General features: G+C 40.6%; 1 protein-coding gene across 5 annotated transcripts in view; it reads left to right on the forward strand.

The window, feature by feature from the left end:
- The first annotated feature begins 11,201 nt into the window (after positions 1–11,201).
- NUP153 (nucleoporin 153) overlaps positions 11,202–17,988 on the forward strand; it is a 76,963-nt gene continuing 70,176 nt past the window's right edge. For 2 of the 5 annotated variants that reach the window (XM_019807727.2, XM_002926986.4), the window contains exon 1: positions 11,203–11,823. In XM_019807727.2, coding sequence (XP_019663286.2) covers positions 11,713–11,823 — 111 coding nt within the window. In that variant the 5' untranslated portion in view covers positions 11,203–11,712. Of the gene's footprint in view, positions 11,824–11,861; positions 12,203–15,212; positions 15,337–17,988 lie in introns of those variants that run through there. The other 3 variants (XM_034660280.1, XM_011234465.3, XM_034660281.1) reach the window with 3 other exon arrangements.

Raw genomic sequence — 17,988 nt, forward strand, 5'->3', positions numbered from 1 at the left:
TGTTACTAATCAAGTGAATTATGGTGGCATCCCGTGATAAACCATGTAACAGCTTGGAGTAGGTGTGTGTGCTGGAGGGCGAGGGTGTGATGTGCTCACAGCTGAGTTCCTGAGATCCAGTCCATAGCCAGGATATCTTCATTCCAAGCTGAAGATCATGTATAGTGGGGTAAGTCACTCCAGCCTATATGCACTATGTCTGATTCTAATTTAAGACATCTCGAAATAGGGCAAAGAAATAGGGTGGCCAGATTTAGCAAATAAGTTGTCCCATACAATATTTGCAGTATTGGGGACATACTTATATTAAAAAATTATTCATTGTTTATCTGAAATTCAAATTGTATGTTCTCTGGCAACCCCGCAAAGAAGGGAACTCACCTACAGGAGTGTGGGGCCCACTAAGACATCTGCCAAAGTACCCTGATCTGGTTAGAAGAGTCCCAGTCTACGACAGAAATCCTGCCAAGGCCTTGCTGAGAAGCAGCTGGACATACCTCTGTGAGAAGAGGCAGGATGTCAGTGGGCTCAGCAGCTTTCCTAAACATCCCAGTCTTCACTCCTTCCATCTGCCCTGCCTGTGGGAAGTTCTAGAACGCTTCTTGGTTTAATGAGAAAGGTACAGATTTGGAAATCAGTTAGACCTGTGTTCAGAGCTCATTCCTGGTGCATGCATGACTTTGAGTGAACTGCGTAACCCTTCTCTTTTAGACTACTCCCTTTAAGACTTGTAAGGATGAATGATAATGCACAGAAAGCACCCGGCGAGGTGTGTGGGGTACAGTGGGTATTTGAGAATGCTATCATTTCATGCACTTAGTTATTAAATATGGGTGTAGGAGACTTTCAATCATATTCCTCGCTCTCTTCCTTGCTTCCAAAAGACCCTACTTGGATATTGCAGTTATTTGGGGACACTATTGGTCCTGTGGCAAACTTCAGCCTATGTATCTCTGTCTAGACTATACATTTTTTAATTTTTTATTTGAGTGCTCAAGCAGGGGGAGGGTCAGAGGGAGAGGGAGAGGCAGGCTCCCTGCTGAGCAAGGAGCCCAATGTGGGACTAGATCCCAGGACCCTGGGATCATGACTTGAGCTGAAGGCAGAAGCTTAACCAACTGAGCCACCCAGGCGTCCCTATAGTATACTTTTTTTTTTTTAAAGATTTTATTTATTTATTCGACACAGATAGAGACAGCCAGCGAAAGAGGGAACACAAGCAGGGGGAGTGGGAGAGGAAGAAGCAGGCTCAAAGCAGAGGAGCCTGATGTGGGACTCTATCCCAGAACGCCGGGATCACGCCCTGAGCTGAAGGCAGATGCTTAACCGCTGTGCCACCCAGGGGCCCCTACTTTTTTTTTTTTAAGATTTTATTTTTAGGTAATCTCTGCACCCAACGTGGGGCTTGAACTCACACCCCTAAGATCAAGAGTCATATGCTCCACCAACTGAGCCAGCCAGGTGCCCCTACAGTACCTTATTTTAACCTTTTTAGAATTTATTTACATCTAAAGAAAGCAATGGCACCCTCAAATTGTACTCAGGTCCCCTGGTTGAATGTCCTGATCACAATCCCACTGAGCAAAGTTTGTGGGGACAACGCTGGTCAATGTGAAGCTTTTATCTGCCGGACAAGGTGTTTAAAATGGAGAACATAAACTTAAAACAATTTATGTAATATACATTTCCCAAAGGAAATTTATCCACGTAAGTATATTTCAAAATGCTTAAAAATAAAGTAACAGTATAACCATTTGTACCTGTCCCGAAACAGCAGGACATAAATCATCATCATGTTTCTACTTGTAGAACATGTGGCCCAGGATAAAATAAATATTTGTTGAATAGTATTCCAAAGTTTAAAGTATATATCTTTGTCCCTTTGGTTCACACTTCTATTTTGTTTTAACCCCTCAGAGGAAGCACGATTTGCATCTGATTGTGGAAAAGTGATTTTTTTTTTCTGTTTGACACTGCAATTAGTACATGGTCTGCGGTAAATTGTATTTAAAAGGAAAAGAGGGAGGGGCGCCTGGGTGGCTCAGTCGTTAAGCGTCTGCCTTTGGCTCAAGGCCTGATCCCAGGCTCCTGGGATCGAGCCCCACATCAGGCTCCTCTGCTGGGATCCTGCTTCCTCTCCCACTCCCCCTGCTTGTGTTGCCTCTCTCACTGGCTGTCTCTCTGTCAAATAAATAAATAAAAATCTTAAAAAAAATAAATAAAAGGAAAAGAGGGAGATTAAAGGTGGTTTAGCAATAAAAGATTATTTTAATAAATTTCATTTTAAAGTATTTTTGAAACACACAGAAAAAAAAATTCCATAACATAAAAGTTGTTGAGGGGAATAACAAATTGCAAAACCTATGAATATGCACTCATCCAATCAATGAACACTTCTCCAATTTGTGCCCAGTACTCTGGATATGAAACGTTAGGAAACCATGAAGTGGTTGTAAGGAGGGTCTTTTCTTTCGAATGTATTATTCATTAGCCCTTCATTATTTAGGGCGTTAGTAAGTGATACTCTGCCCTTCTGTAGCCCGATTCCTGCGGAAGTATCCGTCATCTTTCCTTCGTTTATTTTTATAGCTTTTGAAGTTGGGTCAATAAGGAGCCAATCTGGACTCAGAAGACTGACCTATGGAGAGTGAACACACCAAAGGTGAGTTCAGGTCAACTGTGAACCTGGCAGAAGTTTCGTCAGAAATGGCCAGTTGGGACTCTTTGTCAGAATTTAACACTTGCTCTCCCCTTCCTCCTCTCAGCGCCCCCTCTTCTCTCTTATAGCGCTCCCTTAAACATCTCCCCTTTTTCTATATTGCTCACTTGGATAGGAAGTGTTCAGTGAAAGTTGATGAAAAATCTAAACACACGATCTGATCTGTCTTGTTTGGGCAACATGGAAACGGCCACTGGACTTTTCTTTTCCTTAGCTTGAAATGTGGACAGATAGCTTCTAAGAACTATTGCATTTCTTTTTTCCATCTCAGTTTTTAATACTTTTCAAAGGATCCAGTTCTAAAGTTAGTGATGGAACAAACGAAGGGGAAAAGTCCACTCCCTCTTCTTTGTAAACCCAAGCCAGACCTTAAGAGAAGGAAGATGCTGGTACCCGAGGAAGCCTAGCTGCAAGAGGGCCAGCCCATAGGATGAGGAGTTAAGGGAGAGGCATATTCACAATGGCCAACAGTGAAAACAGAAAAATGGCTTTTCCTTCCCCATCTTGTCAACTCTGAGTGCCCTTTTATAGATTTGTCTCCTTACCAGCCAGCTGCAGACCGTTACCTGTTTGCAGTTACCGGAGCTGTGCCTGGCACTGTCTAGTAGCAGAGGGACGAGGGAGTCTACTCCCATGTTAGCAAGCATTAAGCTAAGATCACTGATCTCAGCACTTCGGTTGCAAGGGATGGGCCTAAAAACAGGTGCTTCTTGTAGGAAGTGCTTATGAGTCACTGCTGACTCACAGCGGGGGCAAGATTTTATGAGCAAGCAAGTGAAAAAGAGCTCGTGTAACTGTTACTAATTTAAAGCATCTAAGTTATGGCTTCGATTTAATTGTGGCTGACAAGCTGTTTGTTGCTTGGTTCGGGCCTCTGCGGAGACCAATGGTCTGCTTTGATGTTTTAATTCAATGCATGGTATACGTGCTGAACTTAAACCTTCACGTGCGAAGTGGTTTTCCCTCACTGGGGGTGGCGTGTCTACATAGACTTGGCTCAATGTCTGTGGAGTAGCTTTTGTTTGTTTGGCAATACTGCCTACTTAATACTGAAAGTAGAATAGTATAACTTCACTCGCATTTGCTTTGGAGAATATTTGGAAAGTTCTTTTTGGCTTTTGGATTTGAAGAGCCATATTTTTGGTAGCCCACGATATTCTATTGTCTATATAATGGACCCAAACAAGGTGAGATATGTTGAGGACATAGGCCACGGGTTATATATATATGTATTGGCTTAAAAATCATCTTGTTACCTAAGCATTATGTCTGTTAAATCAACTCTACTACCTATGATAATGGAGAATAAGGATGTATTAAATCCAGAACTTCATTTCAGAAGCTAGTATCTAGTTTCCTTTGGAAAAAGAAGCCAATGAAAATAAAAAGAAAAAAATGTTTAATTTTGTTTCTGCTTGCTTTGGAGTAAGGTGAAATGTACCAAATGTTAAATAAGAGGGAAAAATATCTACATGCTCTTTAAGTTGCTGGTTCATCAACTCTTAAATTGTTGGTTGTTGTAGATTAATGAGGAAGGGGAATTCCTAAGCCTGCTCCTTATAGAATCTTCGGATAACTCATACCTTGATGCTTTGATCCATATGTGTTCAAATGAGCAAATGTATTTATGTTTGGCTTCCAGGAGGGAAGGTGTATGGGAGTCTTTAAAAATGATTTATTTCTTGTATTTCATATTTAAAATTTTTTTTTATTTATTTATTCGACAGAGATAGAGACAGCCAGCGAGAGAGGGAACACAAGCAGGGGGAGTGGGAGAGGAAGAAGCAGGCTCACAGTGGAGGAGCCTGATGTGGGGCTCGATCCCATAATGCCGGGATCACGCCCTGAGCCGAAGGCAGACGCTTAACCGCTGTGCCACCCAGGCGCCCCCTTGTATTTCATATTTTATACCTTCCTTATTATAGGAGGAAATAACTCTAGGTGTGTGTGGGAAGAATACTTTTGATGACCATCTGCAGAAAATCTTTAGACTGAAGGATCCATTATTACTAATTTTTTTTCCCAAAAGTAATTTTTTGGAGAAAATACTGCATCTGAATATTGTATTGACGTCATAACACTTATGTAAGAGATCAAGCTATTAGAAGTAGGTAATCTACTTGATTGTTTTTGTGAGTCGTCAAGTCGAAAGTGGTTACTTCTGTTACAGTTTAGGAAAGGTGAAATCTATACATTTTACTCCAAGTTGCCTGGCTTCTTGGCTTGCATTTTAGATATTGGACGCCAACCCAGTAGTGTGAATATTTGCTCTTAGAGTTTGCTCCTGCTAGCCCTTCTACCTTAACAGTGATTTGGTGAGTGCTTGGAAAGAGGAAAGTCATAGCAATTCTAGGGAAGTAGTCTGATGTTTCTTTTCTCGGCTCCGAGCTTCTTGGATTATGAGATGGTCTATTCTACATCCGTGTCTTTTGTTTCTCACGAGTTAAGTCTAAAAAGAAAACTTGTACAAAAAAGGATATTTGGGAGTTAGCAAAATGTTCTTTATGCACAAGTATATTTCATAACTGATGTTTAGTTTCAGGCCCTTAATGTTTCAGGTGTGCTTTATAAATTCCGGTGGTATGGTTAATTCTCAAATGTCATGTGCATGTAAGTCACCTGGATATCTTGTTAAAATGCAGATTCTGATTGAGTAGGCCTGGGATGGGCAGAGACCATTTACAAGCTCCTGGGGACTGGTGCTGGTAGTCCATGAGTAGCAAGGGGCCAAAAGAGACATTTCAACCGGGTAGGTTGTGCCTTTCTAGTGGTGGTGGTGAGATGATGTGTACATTAGGGTTGTTAACATGTTAATTCACAGAATGTTCTGGAAAAGAAACGTCATAATGACTCAAGGTCTGAAAAATTCAAGCATTCTCTACAAACGCTTTAAAAAAAATGAAAAATGAAAAAGCATAGTGCAAGCAAGTTGAGTTTTGCAAACATTATAGTTGTACGTAGCTGGCAACCTTAATGAGGAGTTCAGTTTTTTTAATGTAACTGGTTAATTATATTTCAAGAAATGAAACTAAACCAGTAGATTTGTTTTATAGAAGGGATTTAGTAGCATGTGTTTAGAATTTAGAACGTAGAATTTTGGAGGTGAGTTATTAGTGTCAAGTTCTAGTGGTTAATAGACCATAATGCAGTAAACTTTAAGAGAACTCAGGAAAATTATAAAGTGTAAAAACCATGTGAACAGAGATTGTTTTACTGTTTGGTACACTGACATATACCACCATATAGTAGGTGCTCAATAAATGTTTTTTAATATTTAGATTATGTTTATAAATAGTTTCTAACTATCCACATCTTCCTTTAGCCGTGGTCTCAATTGTTTATACTTACACTAGTTTATATTTGAATATTAGACAAAAATGTTTAATCCTAGTTGACTCATTAACTGTCTTGTTAGGATGGAACTGGTCTTCTCAGATTTGGTTATAATTGCATCCAATAGAACTGAATTTCTATTTAGAATTGAGATTTTAAAATATGCCTTAAACTATGATAGAATATATGTAAACACATATATGCCAAAGGCTAGTATACATTGATGTAAGTAGGAAGAGGAAAAATCTTACATGACATGTTAGAATTAAGTGGTATATGTAGTTAATAAAAATTTGATATTAGTTCATTTAGTCTTAAGTATTATTTTATTCCCCAAAGACAGATAACGCAGTAAGCTAATGAGAGCACAGTGAGGTGCATCTTTAAATATCTTCCCGATGTTATGGCCCCTCTTCCTTAAAAATACAAACAGACAAAAACCCAGTAACTTTCAAGAATCTCAGCTCCACTTTGGATTTTTTCCAGCTGAGACTGAAGTGTGTGATGAATTAAAAAAAAGAAACGAATTTCACCTTATTTTTCTATATAATGAAGTTCTTGGTAATAATTAGCTCATGAAAATGTGTGGAGAAGATCATAGAGATCTATCCAAAACTACTCTAAAAAAAAAATTGCTTCAATAGACATCACAACGGATAATTCATTTTATGTTAAGATAAAATAAACACATAATTTTCTAACTTCTTATGACTGTCATCTCTAAATACTCCCTTGGCCAGAATTGACTACCTTTTGAAGAATATGTAAAGGCTGTTTTTCAATCCAGATTGGGCTTAGCCTAAATTGTATTTCATTTGGAATGAGTGGGTATTTCTTATCTCTTAGAGCAGCGTCATCAGCCTCTCTATGCACTCTTTCATAATTGGCAGACAGTTACCATATTGTATGGGGGGAAGATAAGGAAGTTTTTTGGGGGTGGGGCAGGGGCCCTAGTAGTAACAAGCTTTTCATAAATTGAGATCTCTCCCAATATAACCAACCATTCTGGCTGAAAAAACTGAGTCCAGCTTTCAGAAAAGTGAAGTTGGGATAATCTTTGTTGAAAACTCGGTTATTGGGAAGGAATTCCTGTGTTTTGCGTGAGGTTCTGCCACTTGGTCTGAACTAACAGCTGGTAGTTTTTCTCCTTATCCTTCGTGGTATTCTTTTGTTTTTATGATATACTTTGAATTCTGTTGATCTTGCTAATGTGGCTTCTCTCTGAATTTGGAAGCCTGATGTATGATATCCCTTCCACCCAAATGGCTCAGCTGATATACTCTTCACTCCCATCCTACTGCATATCCTCATGTCCCCATGCCACGATGATGGTCCTTGCATTCCCACGTGATCCTAAGCCAGATATTTGAGTCTGGTCTTTCCAGTGCTATCATACCATAAAGTTGGCAAATGTCCATTCTCACTATGCAGTAAGACAGAATGAGTAAACATTTTAGTCAGTGTAGAGGCCATCAGAGAGAGAGGGGGGGTTTCTAAGGTATGGTGTTCTCCATTAAAGTGGAAAATCATCTTTTCAAAGAAAAATGTTTTAAGTGGCAGACAGGTTTCTAAACTGGCTAAACAATGACAGAGTGAGGGCAAGAGCATGGGCTTTGGAGTTAGGAGAAGGAGAAATTATTCGAAATTATTCGAAATTATTCGAATATTTTAAAAATAATTTTTAAAAATATTTTTATCCCTTCAATGCCCAGTTTCTCTATTTGTAAAATGATAATAGTTCCTCTAAGGATTGTTAGGATTACACGAAAATCTCTCTATAACATTATCATAGGGATTTGCTCATGACACTCTTGAATGCTTTATCATTGAATAAATAAATGAATTTGAGAAATAATTTGTTATGCAGTATAGAAAACAAGTATGTGCAAGCTCAGAAAGATTATATAAAGCAGTTAAGCTGTATTCATCTGTATTATTTATTCCAATAAAATAGGAACAGTCAACATTGGTAGTGATTAGCTGTAGTATATACAAAGTGACTGCTATGTGTCAACACTGTGTGTTCAGGTTATGGAAGTGAGAAAAAAAAAATCCTGGTCTTCATGGAGTTCAAAACCTAGTAGGGGAGAAATGAGTTTCTATTAAAATACACTCAATGATAACAACCCAAAACTTAAGATCACTTCTCAGAGCCACTGCAATTTTGTCAAGGTCTAAAGATTGTTGGGAATAGAAATTAGTAATAAGGAAAAGAATGAATTAAAAAGATAGCTAGTTTATAACACAGAATTTATAAGTGTTATCATCCAATTCTGTGAACTATAGAATCTTATTGTTCTTTTAGGGATTAAATACATCATCAATTGGAACTGACTAATTATAAGTACTAAATAATAATTATTCCCTTCCTCAAGAACCTGTTAATTCCTAATATGGCTGGAATGATTTCAAGAATCTCTATTACTACTCCATGTCATTTGATATTTTTTTTTCCAATTTATATATAGTATCTGTTAGAGAAATACTGGTTTGTATATTTGAATGCGGGCAGATTCTTTAAATTTTATAATCATAGTAACTTTATTAAAATCCATTGTATTACTAGTAACTCCTAACTGAAGAATGAGTCCTGTACCAAAAATGTATGAGGAACTCTAGGTTTGGTGATTTGTAACTCCAAACTGAATTTCAGCATAGAAACAATGTTATTTTTGAATCCCAAACTATGCACAAGAAGTTACTTCATCCCACAGTGAGGCTGATACTATTTCAGGGTAAAATTAGGCTGTAGGAAGTTTTGAATGCGAATTTCTTCTTGCCTTCTATTTTTTCTCTGCTGTTAAGCCTGGTAACATTTCAAATAACTCAGTAACATGAATGTGGGAATAATGTATTATTCTTCCCTCAAATACTGTTTTACTTCAAAGAAATAACTGTAAAATGGGATAAATAATTGAGATCAAGGCTAAAGGGGGATGTGGATTTTTCCATACTTCCTCAATTCTACCAATTTTCTTTTTTTAAATAAAGATTTTATTTATTTCATTTGAGAATGAGAGAGAGAGAGAGAGAGAGAGAGCAAGAGCATGAGAGAGGGGCAGAAAGAGAAGCAGACTCCCTGCTGGCCAGGGAGCCTGATGTGGGGCTTGATCCCAGGACCCTGGGATCATGACCTGAGCTGAATGCAGACGCTTAACCGACTGAGCCACCCAGGTGCCCCAATTCCTACCAATTTTCTATTCTGAAGTTTCATCTTATTTTGGCACAGCTCTTTCGTGTGTCCCTATCAAAGCTTGGATATGAAGGCTGTCCCACACACAGATCAAATAACAAACCACCAAGAAAGGGATGACTTTTGAGTCCCAGCCAGGTCACTCTCCTGTGTGGGAAATTCTGAGTCTGGTAGGGTGAAGAGGGAAAATGAGATAGGGCTACAGTTCCATCTTCCATGTATGCAGCCCAGTGAAAGATTCAGGTACAGAGCTTCCCCATGAGTTAGCTTATTAGGAACTACTTTGCTCTGCTTGTCAATCACCCAGCTAAGAACTGTGAAAGAGAAACAATTGTATTTAAAAAGGATGAGGTGCTTCAGGGGAAAGAGTATGTATACCTGAGGGGTCTAGTAGGGAGTTACTGGTGGGGGGGGCACAGAGGTAGGAGGACCAGGAAGCGGAAGAGGAAGTAGATTAATTTTGCCTGTCATATTTGGCAACTTTTTACAGTCTTGGTGATTATTGTCAGAAGTACCACTGAAAGCCATTTGCTCTATAAACCTATGCGTGACACAGCATGTTTCTTTAGGTACTGAAAGGTACTACAAAATCCAAGGTACTGTGAGTTTGGTTTCACAATTTGACTTACATGATTTATAGAGTGATTTGAATTGCACAGTTTGGTGGTGGAGATGGTATGAACGTCTTAGTGTCAATTTGTATCTGATAGCTGGATATTACATGCTTTCTCTCTAAGCAGTTATTATGAGCTATACATACATTAATGCTTTCATCAGAACCACCACGCTGTTGAGGTAAATATTCATTCTATTTGCAGATGAGGAAACCGAAGCTTAGAAAGAGGACCAGTAACTTTCCCAAGGCTACACAGCTAGTAAGTGATAGATTTGAAGTTAAGTCCGAGTCCAAAGCTATTATTAAGCTTTAAAATCAACTGTCTCAAATGGAACACTAAACCTATGTGGGTTTTGTTTTTGTTTTTTACAGTTGATTTTTCCCCCCTACTCATTTGGGTACTTGTTTCTACTCTTAAAGAAAAATTGGGTTATAGTCGTGGCTTTGCCTGGCTTGAAGGTGCCACCTTTATTCTCTGAACTCCTGTCCCGTTGGTTGAATGGAAGGTCTGGACCATGTGACCACCAAGCCCTTTCTAACGGTCAATTACTACAATCTCTATTCTTTGTGGGTTCAGTCTTTGATCTTTCCTAAATATAATGCTTTCTATTCGGAGCAAATATATGTATACTTTTATTACTGGTAACCTACCACTTTCCTCTAATGTAAGCTTACCGCATGGGTAATAATTGTAACCATTGTATTTCTTGTATGCCAGGACAGGTACTAAGTACTCTACAGAAATGATCACAACAGCTCTATACCGTGGATTTTAAGGTTCCCATTTTGGAGAGGAAGAAGTTTTAACTTATCCAAGGTCAAGCTACAGAGTGGTGGAGCCAGAATTCCAGCCTTCGTGTTTGATAGCAAAGCCCTTGTATGTTAATGGACATTAATGAAACTGTATACATTTTCTAAGTCTGCTTTAGCCTTAGAAGTCTCGGACTTTGTTTTTCAACCATTTAAAAAAATTGTTCGGTATTAGCTCCTGTTTTTGATTTTACTACCCGCCCGCTTTACCAATCGATGGTGAAGTAGAGTGAAAGGAGGTTACTGTTTTTACGTTGAACGTCTCTTTCAAAGTCTAAGTTTACAGCTAAGCGCAGTAAAAAGAACGGAGCTCTTGGCTTTGTGCTTCTGCACGGATCCGCGGATCTCCTTCCGCGTCCTGCTTTCCGAGAACTCGCGTTCTTCCGCTGAACTACTCTTCCCAGCGTGCCACGCGGCCGAGAGCGCGGGCTCGACCGGCCCTCCCTTCTTCTTGGCCTATCACTCGGTCGCAGTGTGATGATGCAAGCGCGTCGGGCGCTGACGAGTGACGACGTTCTGGCTCGCGACCGCGGCGGCGGCCTTAGCAGCGGCAATAGGCGCAATAGCGGCGGCGACTGCAGGGACGACGACGGCGGGGCGGGCGCTGTGCGCAGAGGGGAGGGGTAGGCGGGCGGCGCCGGCGGCTTCAACTGCGGCAGCTACGGCTAGGGCGACGGAAGAATCCCATCAGCCGGCGGTCGAGTTAGGCCTAAGTAGCGCCTGGAGCGGCTCGCTCTGTCCTCTGTGGGGGATCTCCATAGAGACCGTGACATACACAGAGGCGGGGGTCCGCGGGAGGCTGCGGGACCGAAGCCAGCTCCTCGGCCTCTGTCGCCGCCACCGCCGTCTCTGCTGCCAGCGCGCATTTTCTCTCCACTCCTGCTCGAAACCTCGCGGCTCCTGGTGTGCCTGTGCTCCAGTGTGTGGGCAGCGAAGGCGGACTTTTGGGCTGGGGCCGGGCGGGGGGGGCTCTAAGGCCGCCACCTCTGCCTCTCCCGCCCCCTTACCCGCCTCGAAGCGGGAAGCAGCGGAGGCCCCGCCATGGCCTCGGGAGCCGGAGGAATAGGAGGGGGCGGTGGCGGCAAGATCCGGACGCGGCGTTGCCACCAGGGACCAATTAAGCCTTACCAGCAGGGGCGACAACAGCAGCAGGTACGGGACCCCGACGCGGTGGTGTCTCAGCGGGTCGGGAACTCGGCGGGAGGGAAGAGGCGGTGAGGGGCCCTGGCGCTCCACGTGGAGCGGACGGTAGGGCCTGAGGAAAGGCCCGAGCTAGGCGGCGGGATCTCAGGCCGCTGGGGTGGCGACGGGAAGTGGGCTGAGACAGGCCCATCTTTGCGGCACACACGTGTGGTTCGGGCCGCCTCCCCCCATTCCTTCTGGGTCAGGGGCTTCCCCAGACAGGCGTAGGGCGGGAACGGAAGTTCTAGGCCTTCGATGCGCGCATTTCTTTCGTTTTTGGCGGGGACTGGGGGGTTTGAGGGTATTACTCACGTCCTCTCGAAAGAGAAAGGAGGAGATGTGGCTGGAGGTTCGTACGCTTGCTGTTTTCTAGTCTCCCGCGTTTCAGTTTGTGTGGGGAGGGGTCTGTCCCAGGCAGTCTGCTTCCGAGACACCCGGGGGTGGGGATGGGGCGCTGTTATACAGAAAGTGGAATAACTTTGTTTCATCCTTTTAATTCCGCGTCTCCCTTGCCGGTGTCCTTCGATCTGAGAGGATCTGCTTAGATTCCCACCCCCCCAACCGGGTTATAGTTACCTAGGCCTTGGGGCATTTTGAAAGTCCCTCTCCACCCTTACGTCTTTTCTGCGCTGCGAGACTCTTCCCTTCCTTCTTCTGTCCTCCCCCCCACCATTTTATTTTGGAGGCTAGAATTGGCTGTTACGCACAGTTGACCGGGACTCCAGTTCTGATCTCATGCGCGAAATATTTTAACATTACGGGGCGTATTCTAGAAGTTTAGGTACTTTTGACACCCAGGAATGTTGGTGGTCTTATAATTAACCACCTTGTGCACGCATGGGTGTTTGAAATTATGAATATAAGTTTATTCTACGAGACATTGGATTTTGAGAAAATCCGATTTTTAAAAAAACTTATTTATTTGTAATGGGAATTGAATAGGAAACTTAAAAATTTAATGAAAGTCACAAAACTTCTCAGTGAGACTAAGGTACAGGTAAGTGTGTGTCTTAAACTTGTTAAAAAACAAAAGTATAGCAAAAACGTCTGTTAACTTGTTGCATCCTGTTAAAGGTAGAATTCCTAGATTGCTTTATCCTGGATGATGATGGTTTTTGAATAGCATGTTTGGTGGTGGTGTTAAATTGTATCATTAAAAAATGAAACTTTTAAAGTAAGAATTTGGGGGATTTTTTTAAAATAGTAAAAATGGTGATTTACAGTATTAAGTAGCTCTCTACTAATGGTTAGAAGTTTTGACATTACTTTTACCTCCCACTAGTTTTTCCCCAGATACACACAGAAAGTGATTGGTTTTCAGATTTCTTTGTGAGGAACCAGGAGTACTTGCAGGCAAATTTAAGATTAGAATTCAGGTCACACGCCTGGCCATTTAACCTAATCCTTTTGTAGAATGGAAGTTAGACACACATGCTTTCTGTTTCTCCTGAAGAATAAATGTCTGAACGCTTTCTTAGATCTTCTTAAAAGAAAGTTACTATATAAAAAGTGAAATGTTTTAAATACATATATTGGATGGTCTAGACAGAGTTTAGAAAGGAGCTAATATATTCCAGGTGGCAAAAGTTACAATGACAGCTTATTTTTAAATGTACTTACATAGAAATCTAATTTTGGGGAGATGATGCCTTAACATCATAATACCTATGATCCAAGTTGTCTTTGAGCTGATATGATTTTAGCCTGTTTAGTTTTGTTTTAGAGTTTGATAATTTATCATTTCTCCCTATCTAAAATACTTTTAGCTTCTTGTCCTAGACATTTAACTGAAGAAGAAAATACATTTTAGCTTTTGGATTGTGATTAAAGATGTTTGGGATTTCTTCATCAACACTGCCAGTGTTACTTAATATTGGCAGAAACTACCAGAGTATCCAGGAGTATACCAAAAAATGTTCAGTTTTTAAAATCTTGAAATAAAGACTGTCTGTAGTCCTTGCTGGAACTTCTGTGGACTTGTAGACTACCTGCTTGCTGTCTACTGTCTTATGCTGTCACCTCTGTGTTTTGCAGCAGCTGCTGAGTCATCATGAATAGCAAGGAGAGCTTCATGACATGGCATGTTTTATACTAATGTTATTTGATTAAGTGTCCAAGGGTTTCTGGGCAAAAATGAAGTTTTTGGTTGTGTAGTAGAGGGTTAGAATAAGAATGAGAGGTCTGGCACTGTTATTTCATGGATGTTTGCCATTGCCTGTCAGGCCAATTAGCTTGTGCAGTCATGCAGTACCTGCAGCTTTTGCATGTGTTCTACTGATTTGTAATTTCCTGTTTTGACTTCTGGTTTAGCTCTGCTGAGTTACCTCTAAAGATTACATTTTTTCCTTTTAACTTCTGATCTTTAAAATGCCATCTTGTTTGAAGTTTGGAGACAGAAATCCATTGTCTTATTCAACTAACTGAAGGGGGGTAGTAACTTAGAGAATTGTAGAAGCAAAAATGAACAGCCCCAAATATTGTAAGTCGATCATTTTCACTTGCCTTCTGTACTACTCTAACTCAGCCCAGATGCCTTTAGGAAATGGTATCATTTTTCTAGTTGCGAGTGAACAGGTCACTAAAGATGATGTGGTTAGTTTAGTTTTTGTCACCCCTTCAGTTTCCTTTCCCACTTCTTATGCAGATTGTCAGGCCCAGGAAGTCAGCTGTGGCTGTGAAGCTTTTCTTAATAGCCACCACAAAAAAACGAGCCCATGGGCAAACCCGAAACCTTACCTTGGAAAGAGTCTACTGCCACCACCTGGTGAGAGGGAATTACTTATTTTTGCCCCTTTTTTTGGGGGGTGTGTTTAAGAGGGTTTTGTCTTCTGGTTTGGAGCTGAGGATATCCGCTCGTTTTATCTGCCTGGATGGTTTGTTTTACACCAAGTCGGTTTTTGCATTTAGCTATTTTAGAAAAAGGAGGGAACCCCTATATTGAGTAGCTTAGATCAAGAGTCCGCAAACTTTTTTTTGTAAAGGGCCAGATAGTAAATATTTTAGGCTTTGTTGCTCCAAGTTCTTTGTTTTGTTTTTACAACCCTTTAAAAGTTTAAGAATCTTTCTTAGCCTGAGGCATGTGTCAAAACAGGCTGAGGGCTGAATTTGGCCCGCAGATCATGGTTTGCCTAACCCTGGTTTATGTGGTAGTTTAGGATTTTTTTTCTTTGGTAGATGATACTTTTATCTGATACTTTCTCCCAATATGTCCCACTTGGGATCTGATGAGGAAGAAGTATTCTCAGTTTTGAAAAGGAATGATATTTAGACATGGAATACTTAAGTCATTCCAGAAGTCACCAAGTAGTTTTGCCTTTACCTTGATATCTTTATTTGCTTTAGAGAGAGACAGAGCAAGTGAGCACGAGCGGGAGGGGCAGAGGGAGAGAGAACGTCAAGCTGACTCCGCGCTGTTCATGGAGCCTACTGGTGGCTCAATCTCACGGTGCTGAGATCAGGACCTGAGCCGAAACCAAGAGTCAGGTACTCAGCCGACTGATCCACCCAGGCACCCCTATTTGCTTTATTTTAGATGTTAAATATTATCAGTGGAAATAGAACTGGAAATAGCTGGTAGGGAAAAAATGTACATATAATGGAATTAGAGCATCTGGGTTTGAGTTCTGTTCTGCCAGGACTTAAAGAAGTTATTTAAATTCTCTCTGCTTAATTTATGCGTCTGTATAATGGAAATTGTCGTGAGGGTTAAATGAGACGAGTAAATCTCTTATAACAGGACCTGGCATATGTATAATAAGGACTCATTTGAAATTGTTGCGATTAAATACAACCTTTTGTTTGTTTTTTTTAAAGATTTTATTTATTTGACAGAGCACAAGCAGGGGGAGTAGCAGGCAGAGAGCTCAAGAAGCAGGTTCACCATAGAGCAGAGGGAGCCTGATGTGGGACCTGATGTGGGACTTGATGTGGGACTTGATGTGGGACTTGATGTGGGACTTGGTGTGGGACTTGGTGTGGGACTTGGTGTGGGACTCGATTCCAGGACTCTGGGATCACAACCTGAGCCGAAGGCAGTTGCTTAACCAACTGAGCCACACAGGTGCTCTAAATACATCCTTTTGATTTACATGTTTGTCTCTGAATTTTGCTGCCTCTTAGAGATTTTTCCCTTTACGTACCCAAGTTCAATCTTTTATAGGCCTATGTTGGATTTAGGGGCTTGTTTACCCGGTCATGAGGCCAGACTTTAAACTGTTACCCTCTTAAGTACTTATTTTCGAACACATTGTCTTCATAGAAATGTCAGTCATGAGTCTATAGAGGAGAATAAATCCAAGTATTAAGTTGTTTAATGCATAAGTCGGTTTTTTGTTTGTGATGAGAGGCCCTTGCGTGTCCTATTTTATCAATTCACTTACCAATGTTTCTAATAAAATAAATGACAACAGAGCCCAGGGATTGCCTCCATATCCCAGAAAGTTCCCTGATGAGGCCGGTATATATTAGTTTGAAGTAAAATGAAGACTTTGGTCTGAGGTCATTAATTAAAACCATTTTCGTTAGGCACAGAGTATTATTAAGATGTAATGAACTCGTGTTTTTAGAAATGTTTTATTTGTAGCTACTTAGCTTGTCCTGGTTGTAATATATTTTTAATATTCTTCTGTGTTAGGTAGCCTGATTTAAAGTCTTGCCACAAGATACAATTTACTCTGTTTACTGTCAGAAACAGGATGGTAGAGTGCCTTTCCTGTCTATAAATGTTTCAGTTTGCTTGATTTTGCTGATCTTCTTCATAGTGTGATTTAAAAAATAAACTCTTAAATCCAGTTTTCAGATTATTTAAGAAAAGTGACACTATCTTGTAGGTAACTTTTAGGGGATTAAACTGCTTTGGGCTTTATTTGGTCTTCAGTGGCTAGTTTGAAAGGATTTAGGGATTCCTTTTCTTGTCCTTGTTTGATTACTTTTAATTATCTATTAATACCAGCTCTATAATATGGATAACTAAAAATAAGAGACTAAGCCAGTCATGTTTCTCTTACTGCATTAGGGCAGAGTTTTGAAGGAGGTTGAAATTTGTGGCCAGTTGTAACTTAGAATTTTTTTAGCCAGCATGATTTTTGTGCTCATGTTTTTTTTGGCTTCATCTCTTGAGGTTGAGCAGAGACATGAAAAGTATGGATTTTGAGGGGCTAGCAGGATTTGGACTGTGGATAGGAGAACCTTGGCTGCTGAATGACTATCTGTAGGTTGTAAAATACGACAGAAAGTAGCTTAGATTTAGAAGTTAAATTTGGATTATTGAAACCAGATTCAATATAACCGTGTTAGAATTTGAATACTTCATTACTTTTTTCGCTCATGGAAATAGCTGTGTGTTAAAGTTATAATAGAAATGCATTGTTAAAATTAATGTTAGAATAGATATATTATAAAACTGGAAATAACTGAAAGATTATGATGGCATCTAGATTTTTACTACTTAGCATTTAAGATGTTTTTATAATTAGATATTCTTTAAGTCTCATGTGAAGTCTTGGGTTCTTAGCCCTTGCTCATTTGGGCTTGGAGGGAGCAAGGGGGAAAACTGATTAGGGAAACTATGAAGTAAGACTTTCAAAGTTTGGAAAGGAGAGCCTAGTGACACGGGAGTTCAGTAAGGACAGTGTGCACAGAACCCTGGAAGAAAAGGAAGTGACAGGCCTCAACAAAATAAAGGCAGCCAAAAGAGCAGTTAGAAATCAAAACAGAAGATGAATTGGGGTGTCTGGTGGCTCAGTCGGTTAAGCATCTGCCTTTGGTTCAGGTCATGATCTCAGGGTCCTGGGATCAAGCCCCATATTGGGCTCCCTGCTCAGTGGGGCGCCTTCTTCTCCCTCTCCCTCTGGCCCTCTCTCACTTGTGTTCTCTGGTTCCTGTAGACGCGTGCATGCGCATGCTCTCTTTCTCTCTCTCAGATAAGTAAACTCTTAAAAAAAAATGAACTGAAGATAGATTATGTTTGATATTTATAGTTAGAGATCCAGTGAAGTTATTTGAGAAAGGAGATTTTACAGCCTGAATACTAGTGTTTAACAGAGGATAATGTGGAGAAAAAGAGAGTTGAGCAGAAGTCAAGAAAACTAAAAACTAATAGAATAGAGAGCCTTATATTAGGAGAGGAAAGACTAT

The sequence above is a fragment of the Ailuropoda melanoleuca genome, chromosome 5, assembly GCF_002007445.2.
Source record: "Ailuropoda melanoleuca isolate Jingjing chromosome 5, ASM200744v2, whole genome shotgun sequence".
NCBI lineage: Eukaryota > Metazoa > Chordata > Mammalia > Carnivora > Ursidae > Ailuropoda > Ailuropoda melanoleuca.